General features: G+C 44.4%; 1 protein-coding gene across 2 annotated transcripts in view; it reads right to left on the bottom strand.

Annotated features, from left to right (window-relative positions):
* The window catches only part of VPS53 (VPS53 subunit of GARP complex), a 76,532-nt gene extending 60,613 nt beyond the window's left edge, over positions 1–15,919 (bottom strand). For both annotated transcript variants that reach the window (XM_058164058.1, XM_058164059.1), the window contains exons 1-6: positions 15,762–15,919; positions 10,791–10,871; positions 6,610–6,659; positions 5,299–5,365; positions 1,329–1,415; positions 288–403 (exon numbers count right to left, since the gene is read on the bottom strand). In XM_058164058.1, coding sequence (XP_058020041.1) covers positions 288–403; positions 1,329–1,415; positions 5,299–5,365; positions 6,610–6,659; positions 10,791–10,871; positions 15,762–15,845 — 485 coding nt within the window. In that variant the 5' untranslated portion in view covers positions 15,846–15,919. The remainder of the gene's footprint in view (positions 1–287; positions 404–1,328; positions 1,416–5,298; positions 5,366–6,609; positions 6,660–10,790; positions 10,872–15,761) is intronic.
* Between the last annotated feature and the right edge of the window lie 2,964 nt (positions 15,920–18,883).

Here is an 18,883-nt window from a genome sequence, read left to right as displayed (position 1 = left end):
GCCATTTGTCTGAAATGGTTTCCTGCCTGGGCAGAGGGTTGGACTAGAAGACCTCCAAGGTCCCTTCCAACTCTGTTGTTGTTGTTGTTGTTGTTGTTATTATTATTATTCAATGGAAACTGGGTGTTTTCTTTGCTGGGATAATGGACAGACTATTAGAAAAGACTTCTGGACAATTGCTTTTTCCGTACGGTAAGTGCAGCAAGATTATTATACAGGCAGTCCTCGATTTACGACGAATCACTTCGCCACCCTTAAAAGTTACCACGGATCCCAGTTCCACTTACTCCAGGGAATCCACTCCCCCGGCTAACATATGGAGGTGGTTCAGCGTTGTGATGGAGGTGGTCAGGTGGCGTTTGGCGTGGTCGAGCTGCTTGATGTCCCGGGTGATCTCTTTAACCTATTAGAAGGCGGAAGCAGAGGAGTCAAGAGACTGAAACAGCCTCTTTTCTAACTGTGGGCTTTGGTGAAATGAGAGAGAGAGAGAGATGCAATCCACAAAATAAGGGAAGGGGGCTTCGGAGACCATCTAGCCCCACCCCTCCCCAAGTTATAAGCTGAGGTGGAAGTCCAGTAGAGAAATCAGGTTTTTCGCTCCTGTTTGCTCAGAAGTGTGGATGCTCGACAAATTCGAGTGGCATCAAACTCACCCTGGGCTTCAGCGGAATAAATCATATCAGCATGAAACACTGCCTACGGTTTGTTATTCCTTTTATTCCTTCTTTTTTTCTTCCCTCCCTCCCCTCCATTATCCCTTTTTTCTCTTCCTTTCCCTAGATCTCATCTTCCTCCTTTCCTTCCTTCCTTTTTTTCCTCTTCCTTCCCTTCCCTAACTCCCTTTCCCTTCGTTCCTTGTCCTATCCTTCCCTCTCCCTTCCTTTTTTCCTTCCGTCCTTCCCTCCTTGCCTCTCTCAGTTTTCCTTCCTTCTCTTATCCCTTCGTCCTTTCCTTCCTTTCCTCCTTCCCTCCATTCTATCTCTCCCTCCTTCCTTCCTCTTTTTCTCATTCTCCCTTCCTCCTTTTCCTCATCTCCTTTCCTTCCTCCCTTCTTTTCCTTTTTCCCTTTACCTCTTCTCTTCCTTCCTCTCCCTCCCTGTCTCTCAATTTTCTCTTCCTTCCTTCTCTTATCCCTCCCTCCTTCCTTCCTGTTTTCACCATTCTCCCTTCCTTCTTTCTATTATTTCCTTCCTTCCTTTCCTTCCTTCCTTCCTTCTCTTGCTTCCTTCAATCCACAGATTCCTAAGCAACAAACAACATTCATACAGCAGCCAAGAGTTACCGATCGCAGTCTGTAAGTATCAAGGAGAAATAAATAAAGCGCTCACCATCTGCTCCGATTTTTCTGCTTTATCCTTAATGTCTTTAATCTTGCCAAACAGCTGCTGGATGGCTTTTTGGGCCTCCTCAAGAGCCTGGAGAAAGGGGCGGTGGGGGGGCGGGGAGAGGAAACATATTGAAACACCGAGGACCCCACCAATTGAATCCACACGACCAGCTCATCCTCTTGATGGGTACCAAGAATTCAAGGTGGCCAGGCCAGGATGGGCCATGCAAGGAATTTCCTGAGTCAGGGAACGGGCATTGTGGGGGGGAGGGGGGAATGGGGTTTGCATCTCTGCATTCTTCCTTTATCACAGGAGTGGAAAACCTGGGCCCTTTTATGACTTGTGGACTTCAATTCCCAGAATTCTCCAGCCAGCATTCTTCAATATGGCTGAACTTCCACTCCCAGAATTCCTCAGCCAGCATGCTTTAAAGATGGATGGACTTCAATTCCCAAAATTCCCCAGCCAGGATGCTTTAAGATGGGTGGACTTCAATTCCCAGAATTCCCCAGCCAGCATGCTTTAAGATGGGTGGACTTCAATTCCCAGAATTCCCCAGCCAGCCTGCTTTAAGATGGGTGGACTTCAATTCCCAGAATTCCCCAGCCAGCATGCTTTAAGATGGGTGGACTTCAATTCCCAGAATTCCCCAGCCAGCATGCTTTAAAGATGGGTAGACTTCAATTCTCAGAATTCCCCAGCCAGCATGCTTTAAAATGGATGGACTTCAGTTCCCAGAATTCCCCAACCAGCATGCTTTAAAATGGATGGACTTCAGTTCCCAGAATTCCCCAGCCAGCACGCTTTAAGGAACGTGGAAGTCCACCCATGCTGGCAAGGGAATCCTGGGAGTTGAAGTAAAAACAGCTCAGACTGAGAAACACTGGATTCCGGTGATTCAAATAATTCACCGAGAAATCAAAAGCCAACATATATTCTGAGCCAAAACTGGTACTTCTCGTCCAATTCCCCCAAGGCTCCGTCAACATAAATCCGAGTGCCCCCCAACCCCCCCGCCACGGATCCCTTTCCCAGAATTCCTCCACTCCATCACAGCTGCAGGGTATCGTGGGAGACAAAAAGCCCAGGGCTTGGAACCAGCTGCTAGCATGCCATCACAACACGCTGAGGAATTCAGCTGCAGCCCTCTGGATAATTTTCCATCTGAATGGAAATGAAATGCTAACGGGGAAGGTTTTTGTGGGGAGTGAGGGGTGGGGGGAAACACCCTCAGCTGCACTAGCTACAAATGCTGGCCCAGCCGACCACAGCTGTAACAGGATCTGTTTGCCCAGCCCCTGCGAAGGCGTCAGACACAGCCGCCGTCTGGAACAGTGGAGGAAAAGCCGACATGACGCCCCGTTCTGGAATGCTATTCCGCTAATATCTCCTCGGTGGGAAGAGGGCCATGGGAGACGCAGGTTGTGGAAATTCTCTTTTTTTCCTTATTTATTTATTTATTTTGTCACAACATCATATAAAAAAGATTATATAGTATATAAACATATATATGGGTAAATATTAGGAGGTATAAGCATCAATATATATATAGGAAGAAGAAAAGAAAAACAATAGGACAGGAACGGTAGGCACGTTTGTGCGCTTATGCACGCCCCTTATGGTCCTCTTAGGAATGGGGTGAGGTCAATAGTAGAAAGTTTTTGGTTAAAGCTTTTAGGATTATGGGAAGAGACCACAGAGTCAGGTAAAGTATTCCAAGCACTGATGATTCTGTTACAGAAGTCATATTTTCTGCAATCTAGATTAAAGCGGTTAACATTAAGTTTAAATCTGTTGGTTGCTCTTGTATTATTACAATTAAAGCTGAAGTAGTCTTTAACAGGAAGGACTTTCTTCTTCTTCTCCCAGTGTTATCTGCAAATCTTAACACAGTTGGAAGGGACCTTGCAGGTCATCTAGCCCAACCCCCCAGCCCAAGCAGGAGACTCTACATCTGCCTCTACCTAGGATCGAACTCACAGCCTCCCGATTGTGAGGCAAGAGCTCCCCCTCCAGGCCAGAAAAACAATTTTCTGCAAGCTGAAACAGAGTCCGCCCTGACCCCCTAAAAACAGAATAGAAGGCAAAAAAAAAAAAAAAAGGTAGTCCTCAACCTATAGCAATTCATTTAGCGACCGTTCTAAATTATAACAGCACTGAAAAGAGTGAATTTGAAGTTTCAACGGTATTGGAAAAAAGTTTCTCATACTTCAAAAGCATTGCAGCATCCCCACAGTCACACTGCCTTCCAAAAATTGTCTTCCAAAACTGACACACATGATCAAAATTCAGATGTTTGCCTTTCCAATAAGATTCCAATGGATCTTAATGTAATGTAATGAGTTTAACTCATAGAATCATCTATTACAATGTCCTTCCTGTCGAAGACTACTTCAGCTTCAATTGCAACAATACATGAGCACACAATAGATTTAAGCTTAAGGTGAACCGCTCCAATCTTGATTGCAGAAAATATAACTTCAGTAACAGAGTTGTTAATGCTGGAATGCACTACCTGACTCTGTGGTCTCTTCCCAAAATCTCCAAAGCTTTAACTAGACTATCTACTATTTTTTTATTTTTTTTTAATTTGAATTTATATCCCGCCCTTCTCCGAAGACTCAGGGCGGCTTACAATGTGTTAAGCAATAGTCTTCATCCATTTGTATATTATATATATATATTGACCTCACCCCATTCCTAAGAGGTCTGTAAGAGGCGTGCATAAGAGCACAAACGTGCCTACCGTTCCTGTCCTATTGTCTCCTTTCATTATATCCAATTAATATAGTCATTACATACTCATACTCATATATATGCTTAGATATTGTACAATTATTTCATGCTTATGCTTATATATACTGTGTGACAAAATAAATAAATAAATAATATAAACAAATAATATAAACGTTGGTATTAATATTAGATATATAAGTTTGTTAAATATAACAAATATGATTGATAATATTTTATTTATATTAAAAGGTATGAGAATTAAGATCGAGTGATTGACATAAAAATAACATATTGAGATACTGAATAACTAGGCAATGAAAGATTATAATTTAATATAAATATTATTACTAGTATTATATAAGCTAGTTAAATGAAACAAATATGATTAATACTAATTTTCTTGTATGAAATGTATGATATGTTTGTAATAAATAAAAAACTTTTTAAAAAAAATCAGATGCTTGGCAACTGACTCATATTTATGACGGTCGCAGTGTCCCGGGGTCACGTGATCCCCTTTTGCGACCTTCTGACAAGCAAAATCAACGGGGAGCCCGGATTCACTTAACAATTGTGCTATTAACAACCGCGGTGGTTCACTTAGCAGCTGTGGCAAGAAAGGTCGTAAAATGGGGCAAAATTCATTTAACAACTGTCTCGGCTTGTCAACAAAGAATTTGGCTTTGATTGTGGTTGTAAGTCAAGGACTTACATGGCCGGCTGGAACTCTGAATTGCATTGTCATATTTTCTGGTTAAGTACCGTGTTTCCCTGAAAATAAGACCCTGTCTTATATTTTTTGAACTCCAAAATAAGCGCTTGGCCTTATTTTCGGGGAGATCTTATATTTTGGGGCGCGTGGAGCAAGACGGGGCTCCTCTTGCCGTTTTACCTGATTTCCAGCTCTGTCTCCCTTACCCTAACCAGAGGAAATGGCGGGGACCGGCTGCGCATGCGGTTAAATATTTTTGGGGAGGGGCTTATTTTGGGGGGGAAGGGCTTATTTTAGCGCATGCACTCGAAAGCCCAATTGGGCTTATTATCAGGAGTGGACTTATTTTTGGGGAAACAGGGTAATACTTTGTCCACTTCTACTACAATTTGAGGGTTCAGAGATGATATGCAGGAAAGATATACCCGAAGACCTTGCTGTGACTAAGGATTGTGGACAGAGTAGATCGAAAGAAACAATTCATCATTATATCTTTTATTCCATGCAGAGTTGAGAGCTTACCTCACGGCCATCTTGCCCCACGTTGGTCTGAGCTCTCACCACTGTCCGAATATTATCATCCAATCTTCTGGAAAGGAAAATATATATATATAAAACGACTAAAAATAATTCAACAAATCAATTTTGGGGGCAAAAGAGATTGCTGAGACATTTTAAGCTTTAAGATATTGTCCTTGGCAATCCACTTTTGTGACTGGAAGTTTACCTCCAGAAGCCTGAGCTAATTAGAAAAGGAAGATTGGAATAATTGCTTGACCATTTCAAGTAATCATACCCCATTGGTGAAATCAAAAGGGGTAATAAACCAGTGCTTGTCAATTTTAAAATGGGTGGACCAATATCCAGAATTCCTAACCAGCACACTTTAAGATGGGTGGACTTCCACTCCCAGAATTCCCCAGCCAGCCTGCTTTAAGATTTAATAAAAAAAGGACTAGAGGAGACATGATAGCAGTGTTCCAATATCTCAGGGGTTGCCACAAAGAAGAGGGAGTCAAGCTATTCTCCAAAGCACCTGAAGGCAGGAGAAGAAGCAATGGGTGGAAATTAATCAAGGAGAGAAGCAACTTAGAACTAAGGAGAAATTTCCTGACAGTTAGAACAATTAATAAGTGGAACGACTTGCCTGCAGAAGTTGTGAATGCTCCAGCACTGGAAATTTTTAAGAAAATGTTGGATAACCATCTGACTGAGATGGTGTAGGGTTTCCTGCCTGGGCAGGGGGTTGGACTAGAAGGCATCCAAGGTCCCTTCCAACTCTTTTGTTATATTATTGCTAAGATGGCTGAACTTCCACTCCCAGAATTCCCCAGCCAGCCTGCTTTAAGATGACTGAACTTCCACTCCCAGAATTCCCTAGGCAGTATGCTTTAAGATGGGCGTATTTAAACTCCCATAATTCCCCAGCCAGCATACTTTGAAATGGGTAAACCTCAACTACCAGAAATGCACAGCCAGCATGCTTTAAGATGGGTGGACTTCAATTCCCAGAATTCCCCATTCAATATCCTGAGTGGACTTCCACTCCCATAATTCCCCAGTAGATGGGTAGATTTCAACTCCCATAATTCCCCAGCCAGTATCCTTTAATATGAGTGAACTTCTACTACCAGAATTCCCTAGCTAGCAGGTTCTAAGGTGGCTGGAATTCAAATCCCAGAATTCCCCAGGCAAGCAAATGTCTAGGGAATGCGGGGAATTGAAGTCCACACATCTGTATGTTGCCAAGACTGAGAATCCCTGGTGTAGATCTTCTATGTTAAGGGAATAAAAAATTGTTGCCATCTCTCCTACAAACCGACTGTTGCTTACCTTATTTTCAATCTGATTTTGTTCACTACATCATCAATATTGGCCAAAGACTGTAAGAGAAAAATCAGGATTTAATCTTTCCATTATGCACCATCAACTGAATCAGATCCCCAATCTGCATTCCTCAAACATATTCACCAGAAATTGTTAATTGTTTTTACTGTCATTAAATTTTTCCTTAGTTCTAGGTACGGGGTCTCCAACCTTGACAACTTTAAGACTTGTGGACTGAAGTTGTGGACCCAAAATTCTGGGAGTTGAAGTCCACAAGTCTTAAAGTTGCCAAGGTTGGAGACCCCTGATCTAGGTTGCTTTTCTCCTTGATTAGTTTCCAAGATGCAATGGATGGAAACTAATCAAGGAGAGAAGCAACCTAGAACTAAGGAGAAATTTCCTGACAAGTGAGAACAATTAATCAGTGGAACTACTTGCCTCCAGAAGTTGTGAATGTTCCAACACTGGAAGTTTTTCAGAAGAGATCGAACAACCATTTGTCTGAAATGGTATAGGGCAGGGGTCTCCAACCTTGGTCCCTTTAAGACTTGTGGACTTCAACTCCCAGAGTTACTCAGCCAGCTATGCTGGCTAAGGGACTCTGGGAGTTGAAGTCCACAAGTCTTAAAGAGACCAAGGTCGGAGACCCTTGATATAGGGCAGGGTTTCCTGCTTTGAGCAGGGGGTTGGACTAGAACCGCGGTCACCAACTGATGATCTGCAGAGAAATTATTTCTCACTTCGCAACATAAATGTTGGGCCCAGTTCTCAGGTCGTATGTTGAGGACTACGTGTAGTTAGGTATAGTCCTGGATTTAACAGCCATTCATTTAGTGACCATTCAAAGCACAATGCCATTGTAACTTTGAAGAGTCACTAAACAAATCCTTTGTAAATTGAAGAATACCAGCACCTCCAATCTAATAAAGAGAAGTATTGGGGGGAGGGGTGACATTCCAATATTTGAGGGGCTATGACAAAGAAGAGGGGGTCAACTTATTTTCCAAAGCCCCAGAAGGCAGGATAAGAAGTATAATGGATAATAGACTAGAACAGCGGTTACCAACTGGTGGTCCGTGAGAAAATTTTGGTGCTCCGCAGAAAAATTATTTCCATTTTTAATATTGCACTAAATTTGGAGTTTTCAAACTACAGCCCCTGGGCTGGATATGTGCAGTGAATGTTTGTGTTGCTGCAAAGAGTCTCCCCCTTTGGGGTCTTTTTGTGGGGGTTGTAGGGGGGCAGAAATTCGACTTGGGGTCTGCTTCAGCCTCCTGGTGCAGGGCTTTGGGCAAAGGCTGGAGGGAAGTGCCAATGGTGGCGAAGAGCCAGAGGGCCTTGTTCCAATGGGACTGCACCATGGCCTGGAACCGGCTGACATCTCAGCCCGGTACCTGGCCTTGCATTCCCACAGGTCTTCCCTCTGCTTGGAAAGCCTATGCTCATAGTCCTCAATGAGGTGTTTCTGCTGAGACTCCTTTTCGGCCAGATCCAATTTGAACTGAGCTGTTTTGCCAATTCTTTCTCATGGTGGCTGCTTAGCTCCAACAACTGCTTCCTTTTGGGGCCGTAAGGAGCCCAGGTGGACAGGTGATGAGTGGGTGGGAGGGGAGGGGTGAGTAGAGGCCAGCGAGGCACCCCTCAACATGAGGGACATCGAGTTGGCCATGCCCACCCAGCCACATGATCACCTAGCCACGCCCACCCAGCCGATCATTAGGCAGATCATATTAGTGGTCCGCGGGATTTAAAATTATGAATTTAGTGGTCCCTGAGGTCCGAAAGGTTGGTGACCCCTGGACTAGAAGACCTCCTTCCGAGGTCGGTAAAATGACCCAGATTGTGGGGGGCAATATGCTGACTCTATAGAGTGCTTAGGTTGTAAAAGCACTGTGAAGCAGTATATTAGTCTAAATGCTATTGCTGTTTGAATAGTCAATAAATGAATGGTTGTAGGTCAAGGACTATATGTACACAAGAAACAAGTCAACTAACGGTCAGCACCAAATCGGTGCTAGATAAGAGTCAACGGAATTGAAGAGGGGATGAACCATTTGTGGGAATGCAACAGTTCCAGGCTGATGCCTCTCTTGATTCCGCCCCCACCCAGGTTCTGCCTGTCCTTCTACATCAGGGTTTTTTATACCTACCGCCCACTTTTGTATCTCTGTTAGTAGTAAAATTTTCTAACCGCCCACCGGTTCCACAGTAATGCGGCGTGTATCGTCATCTGCGCATGCCTCTCGCGCAACGTGGATTGGGGTTTGGGGGGAGGGATGCCGGCTACCAGCTCTGCTTGTCTGTTACAGCTGGGTGGTGTGGGGGGAGATGCGCGAGCTATTCTGGGATGAGGCTCTTTTGTTTGCGGTTGCACTATAGCGCCATTTAGTTTCACTTACGTAACGTGAACTAAACTTATGCGCGAGCGATACAACTAGTATATTTTCAGAAATTTTAATTGTCACGGGGAATTTTATGAAAACCTAATGAAAATGTTTTTAAATAATGCTATGAAATTTTTTTAAAAAGTCAATTAAATTAAAAAAAAAAGGAAAATGCTTCGGTATCGGACAAAACCCCTACCGCCCACCATGAAAGCTAGTGGGCGGTAGGGAGCAGGTTGACTACCACTGTTCTACATGAAGTGACAGTTCCAGTATTATGGCTGTAGAAGCCCTGGTAGTTAGAATGCAGCTTTGCAGGCTAACTCTGCCCACTGCTAGCAGTTTGATCCTGACCGGCTCAAGGTTGACTCAGGCTTCCATCCTTCTGAGATTGGTAAAATAAGGACCCAGATTGTTGGGGGCAAGAGGCTGACACCTAGATTGCCCAGAGAGTGCTGTAAAGCACCATGGGGCGGTATATGAGTCTAATTGCTATTGCTTCTAAACAAACACCGATTAGCCAAGAACTACTTGTACTTTCTGATGGGCCTCATTTGCCGTCTCAGAATTGCAGTAATAGACAACCGGACTTTCGGGTTTTTTCTTTGACAATGTTTAGCTTCTCATCAAAGAAGCTTCTTCCGCTCTGACTGGATGGAGAGGAAGTGAAGGACTGATACTCCTTGTAGACAGCTGGTCATTTGCGTCCTTTTCGAGAGCCGTTGAGGCCACCTGGAGGTTTGTCTGTGTCCTCAGGATCACCTGAGTGGTGAAAATGGGTGTGGAGCCTCTATTGGAAAGGACCATGTTGTAGACTGGAGATAGATGAAGTGGTATCCCTCCCCCACTGTTGAGAGAGGGCTGTTCAATTTTGACAAAGATGGCCTCTGTGACCCCTCTTTCAAACCAGCAGCCCTCTCTGTCCAAAATGTGGATTTCAATGTGGCTGTCTTCAAAAGAAGGGGCTGTGTCTTTTAAATGCAGGTGGACGGCTGAATCTAATCCTGACAGGTTTTGTTGTGGTCCGCCAGCAGCCTGCGAAGCTGGCTGTCCGAACGGAGCTGTCCGAATGGAGTTGGACAGTGATGAGGCTGAAGTGAGGCCAGGGCCATTGAGGAGTGAGGTGTAGACTCCAGAGCCTCCAGAGACTGACAGTAGTGAGGCAGAGGAACAGGAGAGATGATTGGCCCCTCCCATAAGGCTTAAAACAGACCAGCAACGGTGTTTGGGCTTTGCCGGAAAACAACATTGGTAGCTTCGACTTCTGCTTCATCTACATCTTGCATTTATTTTTGTGACTTCTTTACGTTTGCCAAGAAAGGCCTTTGGCAGTTTGCCTAATTGGACCAAAGTTTGCGAGAGAACTGAGGAATTTGTGTTGGGAAGAATTTGTTTTAATTTAGTTGAACGACGCTGGGAATGAAGTAATTCTCAGCTGTTCGAATAAAGTGTTGTTGTTGTTTTTCACGGACTGAGTTTCTTACTCCCTACTTGGGCCTGGGTCACAACAGGTTTGTTCTCGTACCTTGGCCTTAAAAACTTGCTAAAAGGATGCCAACGACCAGCTGTCCGCAAGGAATATCAATCCTTCCGTTCCCCACCATCCGATCAGAGCCGAAGAAGCTTCTTGGATGAGAAGCGAAAACGTCTTCAAAGAAAAAACAAGGAAGTCCAGTTGCCTCTTGAAAAAAGGCCCCTTTGGGACAACCATGTCCTGGATGGCTGAGAATCTCCACAGGCAAAGAATATGAAAATAAATCAAAATCACATGAATATCCCTACAGCGACGTCGATTCAACTCACTTGCTCGGTTGGAAAAAGACTATTGATGTATTCCACGGCGTTGAAGTCAGCCCTGTCCAATGGATCCTGGCTGGGAAATACCTAACGATCAAGGAAGGAAGAAAAATTAGCAATTGAACGGCAAGGACTGCCATCGCAAACATTAAATTGCACGCCGATTCTACAATGTAAGCTGCTTGCTTAGCCGCATTATATTTTGAATATGGTTGTAAATTTTTTCCGGTATGTATCTTGGATTTATGTTAATGTAGTTATCTGGTATTGTTTGTTAAAATCTAATAAATATGGGGGCACTTTCTGCTCTCTGCGTTTCATGACCCAGTGCTAGCAGGGGCTGACAAAGGGAAGCTACTAGTATACAAACAGACAGCATGCCTGGCTGGGGAATTCTGGGAGTTATAATCCACATAATTTCAAGTGGCCAAGATTAAGAAACATGTACATAAGACTCGTAGAGATGACATAGGGGTGTGGGGTTTTTTTTCGTTTTGCTTCATAGAACTCCTCTATGACTTAATTCAAAACAAATTTAAGTTGTCACTCTGTTTTAGAATAGAATAGAATAGAATAGAACTTTTTTATTGGCCAAGTGTGATTGGACACACAAGGAATTTGTCTTGGTGCATATGCTCTCAGTGTACATAAAAGAAAAGATCCGTTCATCAAGGTACAACATTTACAACACAATTGATGGTCAATATATCAATATAAATCATAAGGATTGCCAGCAACAAGTTATAGTCATACAGTCATAAGTGGAAAGAGATTGGCGATGGGAACTATGAAACGATTAATAGTAGTGCAGATTCAGTAAATAGTCTGACAGTGTTGAGGGAATTATTTGTTTAGCAGAGTGATGGCCTTCGGGAAAAAACTGTTCTTGTGTCTAGTTGTTCTGGTGTGCAGTGCTCTATAGCGTCGTTTTGAGGGTAGGAGTTGAAACAGTTTATGTCCAGGATGTGAGGGGTCTGTAAATATTTTCACGGCCCTCTTCTTGATTCGTGCAGTATACAGGTCCCCAATGGAAGGCAAGTTGGTAGCAATTATTTTTTCTGCAGTTCTAATTATCCTCTGAAGTCTGTGTTTTTTAAATCGTTTACTGCTATATTTAATTGACACACATATCAACATTTTACATTTCAGATTTTCCTTGCCTAGGTTCCAAGTTCCTGAACCCGCTACCTACTTTCTATAAAAATGGAACGGTGTGAATTGAAGTAAGGTGACCATTACGTGGGATTCAAAAATCACAATAATGAAAATGCCACCAATGTTGCGTGAAAAGGCAATCCTGTATTTTCCTCTGCAATAACTACAGGAGCAGAAAGTACAACACGTTTGGCAATTAGATTGGGAGGGAAGAATATAAAATTAAAATATAAAAGGATTGATGAGCTTTAGCGTCAGACGCGAGCTAAAGACCTTTTTGTTTCATCGCGCAGGGCTGGCTTAATTTAATTTTAGCATGGGTTTTATTATGGTTTTATGATAGTTTTAAATTTTGTTTCGGCTGAATTAAACTAGATTTTTAAAATGTTCTTAATTTTTATGTAATCTGTTTTTTTATCTGGCTGTAAACCGCCCTGAGTCCTTTGGGAGAAGGGCGGTATATAAATTTAATTAATAAATAATAAATAAAATAAATATCAGGGAGGGAATCTATAAAATAACTTGTTCTCTCTCTCTCTCTTTCTCTCTCTCTCATCTATTTATTTATCTATCTAGCTCTATCTACCTATCTATCTATTTATAACTATCTATTGAATAGAACAGAACAGAATTCTTTATTGACCAAGTGCGATTGAACACACAAGGAATTTGTCTTGGTGCATATGCTCTCAGTGTACATAAAAAAAGAAGAGAAAAGATACCTTCATCAAGGTACAACATTTACAACACTAATGATGGTCATAGGGTACAAATAAGCAATCAGGAAACAATCAATATCAGTATAAATCGTAAGAATACAAGCAACATAGTTATAGTCATACAGTCATAAGTGGAAGGAGATGGGTGATGGGAACGATGAGAAGATTAATAGTGCAGATTTAGTCAATAGTTTGATAGTGTTGAGGGAATTATTTGTTTAGCGGAGTGTTTATCTATCTATCTGCTAACACAATCCTATAAACAGAGGCATAGAATCAAAACCATTTGAAGTATTAGCACCGCTTTATAAAGCCTTAGTAAGGGCACACCTGGAATACTGCATTCAGGTTTGGTCACTATATTACAAAAAGTACGTTCAGACTCTGGCAAAAGTGCAGAGATGAGCAACTAAGATGATTAAAGGCCTGGAGACTAAAACATATGAAGAACGGTTGCAGAAATTGAGTTGGGCCAGTCTAGTGAAAAGAAGGATTAGAGGGGATATGATAGCAGTCCTGCAGTATTTGAGGGGCTGCCACACAGAAGAAGAGGGGGGAAAGCTATTCTCCAAAGCACTTCAAGGCAGGACAAGAAACAATGAATGGAGACTAATCAAGGAGAGAAGCAACCTGGAATTAAGGAGAAATTTCCTAACAGTGGGGACAATTAACCAGTGGAACCGCTTGCCACCAGAAGTTGTGGGTGCTCCATCACTGGAGGTTTTTAAGCAGAGACTGGATTGCCATTTGTCTGAAATGATATAAGTCTCCTGCTTGAGCAGGGGGCTGGACTAGAAGACCTCCAAGGCCCCTTCCAGGCAGATCTATCTATCTATCTATCTATCTATCTATCTATCTATCTATCTATCTATCTATCTATCTATCTATCTATCTACGGATGGACTGTATGCTTAAATAAAGCCAGGTTATGATACACACCTGACAATAAATCAGGAAGACTAATTGTGGAGTCTTTCTGGCCAGAACAAAGAATGCTTATCTACAGGAAATACGCATGTGTAAATCTTGTAACAATTCTGGGTAGTTAGAAAGCTGATAAAAGTAACAAGAGTCAGACAACTTGCAGGCCTCAACCAAAAATTAGGAATACAGATGGCCTGCAGCCAATTAAATGTGTATTAGATAACTCCTGGAGCATTCATTAGCCAAGGCTTAGAGACGAATAGAATAGAATAGAATAGAATAGAATAGAATAGAATAGAATAGAATAGAATAGAATAGAATAGAATAGAATAGAATAGAATTTTTATTGGCCAAGTGTGATTGGAGACACAAGGAATTTGTCTTGGTGCATATGCTCTCAGTGTACATAAAAGAATATGTACAATACAATATGTACAATACAATAGAACCAATTGTAGAATTATTACTAAAATGTTTATTAGATGCTATTTTCTTATTATCTCGCCTTGCCCCGCCTTCTCTTTTAGTGAAAAACGAATAGAATAGAATTGAATTGAATTGAATTTTTTATTGGCCAAGTGTGATTGGACACACAAGGAATTTGTCTTGGTGCATATGCTCTCAGTGTACATAAAAGAAAAGATCCGTTCAGAATAGAATAGAATAAAATAGAAATTAAGAATAGAATAGAATAGAATAGAATAGAATATATGGGAATAGAATAGAATAGAATAGAACAGAATAGAATAGAATAGAATAGAATTTTTTATTGGCCAAGTGTGATTGGACACACAAGGAATTTGTCTTGGTGCATATGCTCTCAGTGTAGATAAAAGAAAAGATACCTTCATCAAGGTACAACATTTACAACACAATTGATGGTCAGTATATCAATATAAATCATAAGGATTGCCAGCAACAAGTTATAGTCATACAGTCATAAGTGGAAAGAGATTGGTGATGGGAACGATGAGGATTAAGCTTTTCTTAATCCTTTGTTCTTGGTTTCTCAGCATTTTGGCCAGGAGCCATTTTCCTTGGAGAACTCCAATAAAAAAGCCATCAGAAAACCTGCATCTCCTGTCTAGCATCCATCATTGGCTTCGGCAACCAGGCTCAGATCCGAATTAGGGACATCATGATCTTGCTCACTAGAGATGGCAAATGATACCTAATCCATTAAGCTTTATTTATATGGATCCATATATATATAACCATATATATATGGATCAATAGAGAATTCTAAGGTAAAGGTAAAGGTTCCCCTTGCACGTGTGTGCTAGTCATTCCTGACTCTAGAGGGCGGTGCTCATCTCCCTTTCAAAGCCGAAGAGCCAGCGCTGTCCGAAGACGTCTCCGTGGTCATGTGGCCGGTGTGACTCAATGCCAAAGGCGCACGGAACGCTGTTCCCTTCCCGCCAAAGGTGGTCCCTATTTTTTTCTACTTGCATTTTTTTTACCTGCTTTCGAAACTGGAAAGTTGGAAGAACCTGGGACAAGTCACGGGAGCTCATCCCCGTGACGCGGCGCTGGGGGTTCGAACCGCTGAACTGCCGACCTTCCGATCGGCAAGCTCAGCGTCTTAGCCACTGAGCCACCGTGTCCCTTTTGAGAGAATTCTAAAGGATTCTAATTTTGGGGGGTGCTGCCCCCACCCCCACTTTGTCCTCCTACAGGCATCCAGACCCCCCCCCAAACCACCCACCCATTTCATGCCTTCTGGAGGACCCCCTAGGGATACCCCAGCCTTCTTCCCCTGGACTCCTGCTACAACCCCCACCTCCAAAGGGACCCCCCAACTCCATCTGGTTGAGGCTGCTGGGACCTGGAGTCCAAAGCCTCCTGAGCAGCCCCCAAATCCCAGTTAGGGGGTCCCTGTTCCCTTATTGGGGGGGTCCCTTGCCTAAAGAGAATGCCCCCCCTTAAATATGGACACACTAAAACTGTCTCACCTTGGTTACTTTTGAGATTCAACTCCCAGAATCCCCCAGCCAGCTTTGCTGGCTGGGGATTCTGGGAGTTGAAGTCCTCCAGGCTTAAAGTGGCCAAGGTTGGAAACCCCTCAGTCACCCCCCCCACCCTTCCCTCTCCCAACGGTTTAAATTAGCATATGACGGCTCCGCCCTCGCACAAGCCACGCCCCCTCGCCCTCCGGGCCACGCCCCTCGCCCCCTTTCACCTGCTCGATGGCCAGCTGCACCTCCGGCGCCAGCTGCAAGGCGGCTTCCAGCTCGTCGGCCAAATCCAGCTCCTCGTCCTCCATCCCGGCTTCCCTTCCCCTCACAGCGGCAGCGGCGGCGGCTGCGGAGGAGGAGGAGGAGGAGGAGGAGGCGCGGTTTCCGGGTACAACGGCATTCTGGGATGCTGGAGGACCCGGCCAACGGCGCACGCGCTGCTCGGGAAAGGGGGCGCAGCCAATGAGCGCCAGGCGCGGGCGAGCGGCGGAGGCCACGCCCTCTCCATGTTCCTCTCTGGTGAAAAGGGCGAGCCGCTAGGTGGCGCTGACGGCGCGTTCTGCTTTGGTTGTTGAGTTTTGATTTGTTTTATTAAAACTTTTAAGTTTCTGGCCCCAGTGCCTCTGAGCAAGTACAGAGGGCTTTCTGTTTCAGAGTGCGAGTACGGGGGGGGGAGGGGGGGAAGGCGAAGTACTGTATTGTAAGCGGACCAGAGTCTCTTTGCATAGTGACTGACAATTAGCACATACCTTTAATCTATCAATCAATAACCATTTAATAAAAAAATTAACAATAAATCAAAAACACAGAGGGGTTGTTCCTCTGCCCTGGTCCTATTAGATCTCTCAGCGCCTTTTGATACCATCGACCATGGTATCTTGCTGCGCCGGTTGGGGGGATTGGGAGTGGGAGGCACCGTGTATCGGTGGTTCTCCTCCTATCTCCGAGTCGCACGGTGTTGACAGGGGCAGAGGTCCCAGGCGCCTCACTTGTGGGGTGCAGGGTTGATTCTCTCGCCTCTGTTCAACATCTATATGAAGCGCTTCATCAGTGGTTTGGGTGAGATACCAGCTGTACGCTGATGACACTCAGCTGTACTTTTCCCAGGCCACCCCAATGAAGCTGTTGAAGTGCTGTCCCGGTTTGGAAGCCGTGCGGGTCTGGATGGGGAGAAACAGGCTCAAGCTTAATCCCTCAAGGAGTGGCTGTGGATGCGGCACCCGATTCAGTCAGCTGCAGCCGCTGACTGTTGGAATGAGTAATTGGCCCAAAGGATAGGGTGCGCAACTTAGGTGTTCTCCTGGATGAGCAGCTGTCTTTGAAGATCATTTGGCGGCCGTCTCCAGGAGCCTTCCTGAGGTTGCCTGGTTAGTTGCCCTTCCTTGATCGGGATGCCTTGTGCACAGTCACTCATGCGCTCGTTTCTCGCTTGGATTATTGTAATGCTCTCTACATGGGGCTCCCCTTGAGTGCACCCGGAGGCTTCAGTTAGTCCAGAATGCAGCTGATAGAGGGAGATAGCTCCTGTAACAGCTGAATAACATCCTGCGCAACTGCACTGGCTACCTGTGGCCTTTGGGTCCACTTTTTTTGGTCACCCTTTAAAGCTCCATGGCTTCCTGGTATACAGGACCGCCTGCTGTTACTGTTTCGCAATACGAGGCAGGAGACCAGGATAGTGACAACAGCTCTTTACTATATGGTGAACCCAGCAAGGGCTGGGGAAAAACCTCTCTATACAGTTCAACTGACTTCAACCAATCAACAGCGTCTTGTTTCCATAAAATATTTAACATTACACTCCTTCCTCCCAGAAAACACTTTACCAATATTTACATTATATTTACATATTATTTACGTAATCACGTAAATACTGGCGTCTTTACCTCGCAGTACATTTGGGAGTGGGTTGAGTTGACGGACTGTTTATTGCTCCTCCTCTAGGCCATCCGGCCCTGGATTATGCAGTCGTCCTGCTGTTTCTACTGGAACCTGTTGGCGTCGCTGGACCTCCGGAATTCAGTTAAGTCCTAGATTTTGGGTTTGAGTCAGCTGTGGTTCAAACATGTATAGTCAGGGCCTGTTGTCTGACTCGGATTGCTAACGTTTCCTATTGATCTATATGTAAATCATACTGGCCATTCTCTAACTCCACCAAGTATGATTTGGGACCTGTTATGTTTAGAATTTTTCCTGCTACCCAGATGGGTCACCATAGTTGTGTGCCCATCTTGCCTATTTCCATCCTCTTGTTTTAGTCTTGTAACCCTCTGGTGTATAGTTTGGATTTAACGGTCTAGTGGGTCTGAGCACATTAATAATTCAGCTTCTGCGGTTGTACTGGGGTTGTGTTGTGCAGGAAAACATCTATTTTTGATTGCCAGTCGCCTGGCTTTCTGGACAATGCCTCTTTCGGACGAAACGCTCTGCAAGGCCATTAAATGCAGGGTGGAAAGGCGCCAGAGAGGGCATGCGGATGCCTCTTCTGCCAAGTTCTCAAACTGTGTTGCCGTGGTGCGGGAGTTGAAGTCCTCAGGCAAACCCAAGGTTAAACCTCAGTCACCCCCCACCTTCCCTCTCCCAACGGTTTAAATTAGCATATGACGGCTCCGCCCTCGCACAAGCCCCGCCCCCTCGCCCTTTGGACCACGCCCCTCGCCCCCTTTCACCTGCTCGATGGCCAGCTGCACCTCCGGCGCCAGCTGCAAGGCGGCTTCCAGCTCGTCGGCCAAATCCAGCTCCTCGTCCTCCATCCCGGCTTCCCTTCCCCGCACAGCGGCAGCGGCGGCGGCTGCGGAGGAGGAGGAGGAGGAGGAGGCGCGGTTTCCGGGTACAGCGGCATTCTGGGATGCTGGAGGACCCGGCCAACGGCGCAGGCGCAGCTCGGGAAAGGGGGCGCAGCCAATGAGCGCCGCGCGCGGGAGGCGCGGGCAAGCGGCGGAGGCCACGCCCTCTCCAGGTTCCTCTCTGGAGAAACGGTAGAGCCGCTAGGTGGCGCTGGCGGCGCGTTCTGCTTTGGTTGTTAGAATAGAATAGAATAGAATAGAATAGAATTTTATTGGCCAAGTGTGATTGGACACACAAGGAATTTGTCTTGGTGCATATGCTCTCAGTGTACATAAAAGAAAAGATCCGTTCAGAATAGAATAGAATAGAATAGAATAAAATAGAAATTAAGAATAGAATAGAATAGAATAGAATAGAATATATGGGAATAGAATAGAATAGAATAGAACAGAATAGAATAGAATAGAATAGAATTTTTTATTGGCCAAGTGTGATTGGACACACAAGGAATTTGTCTTGGTGCATATGCTCTCAGTGTAGATAAAAGAAAAGATACCTT

This window comes from Ahaetulla prasina, chromosome 1 (assembly GCF_028640845.1).
Source record: "Ahaetulla prasina isolate Xishuangbanna chromosome 1, ASM2864084v1, whole genome shotgun sequence".
Taxonomy (NCBI): domain Eukaryota; kingdom Metazoa; phylum Chordata; class Lepidosauria; order Squamata; family Colubridae; genus Ahaetulla; species Ahaetulla prasina.
Note: the sequence above shows the minus strand (reverse complement) of the source record. Positions and strands in the feature narration are given on the sequence as shown.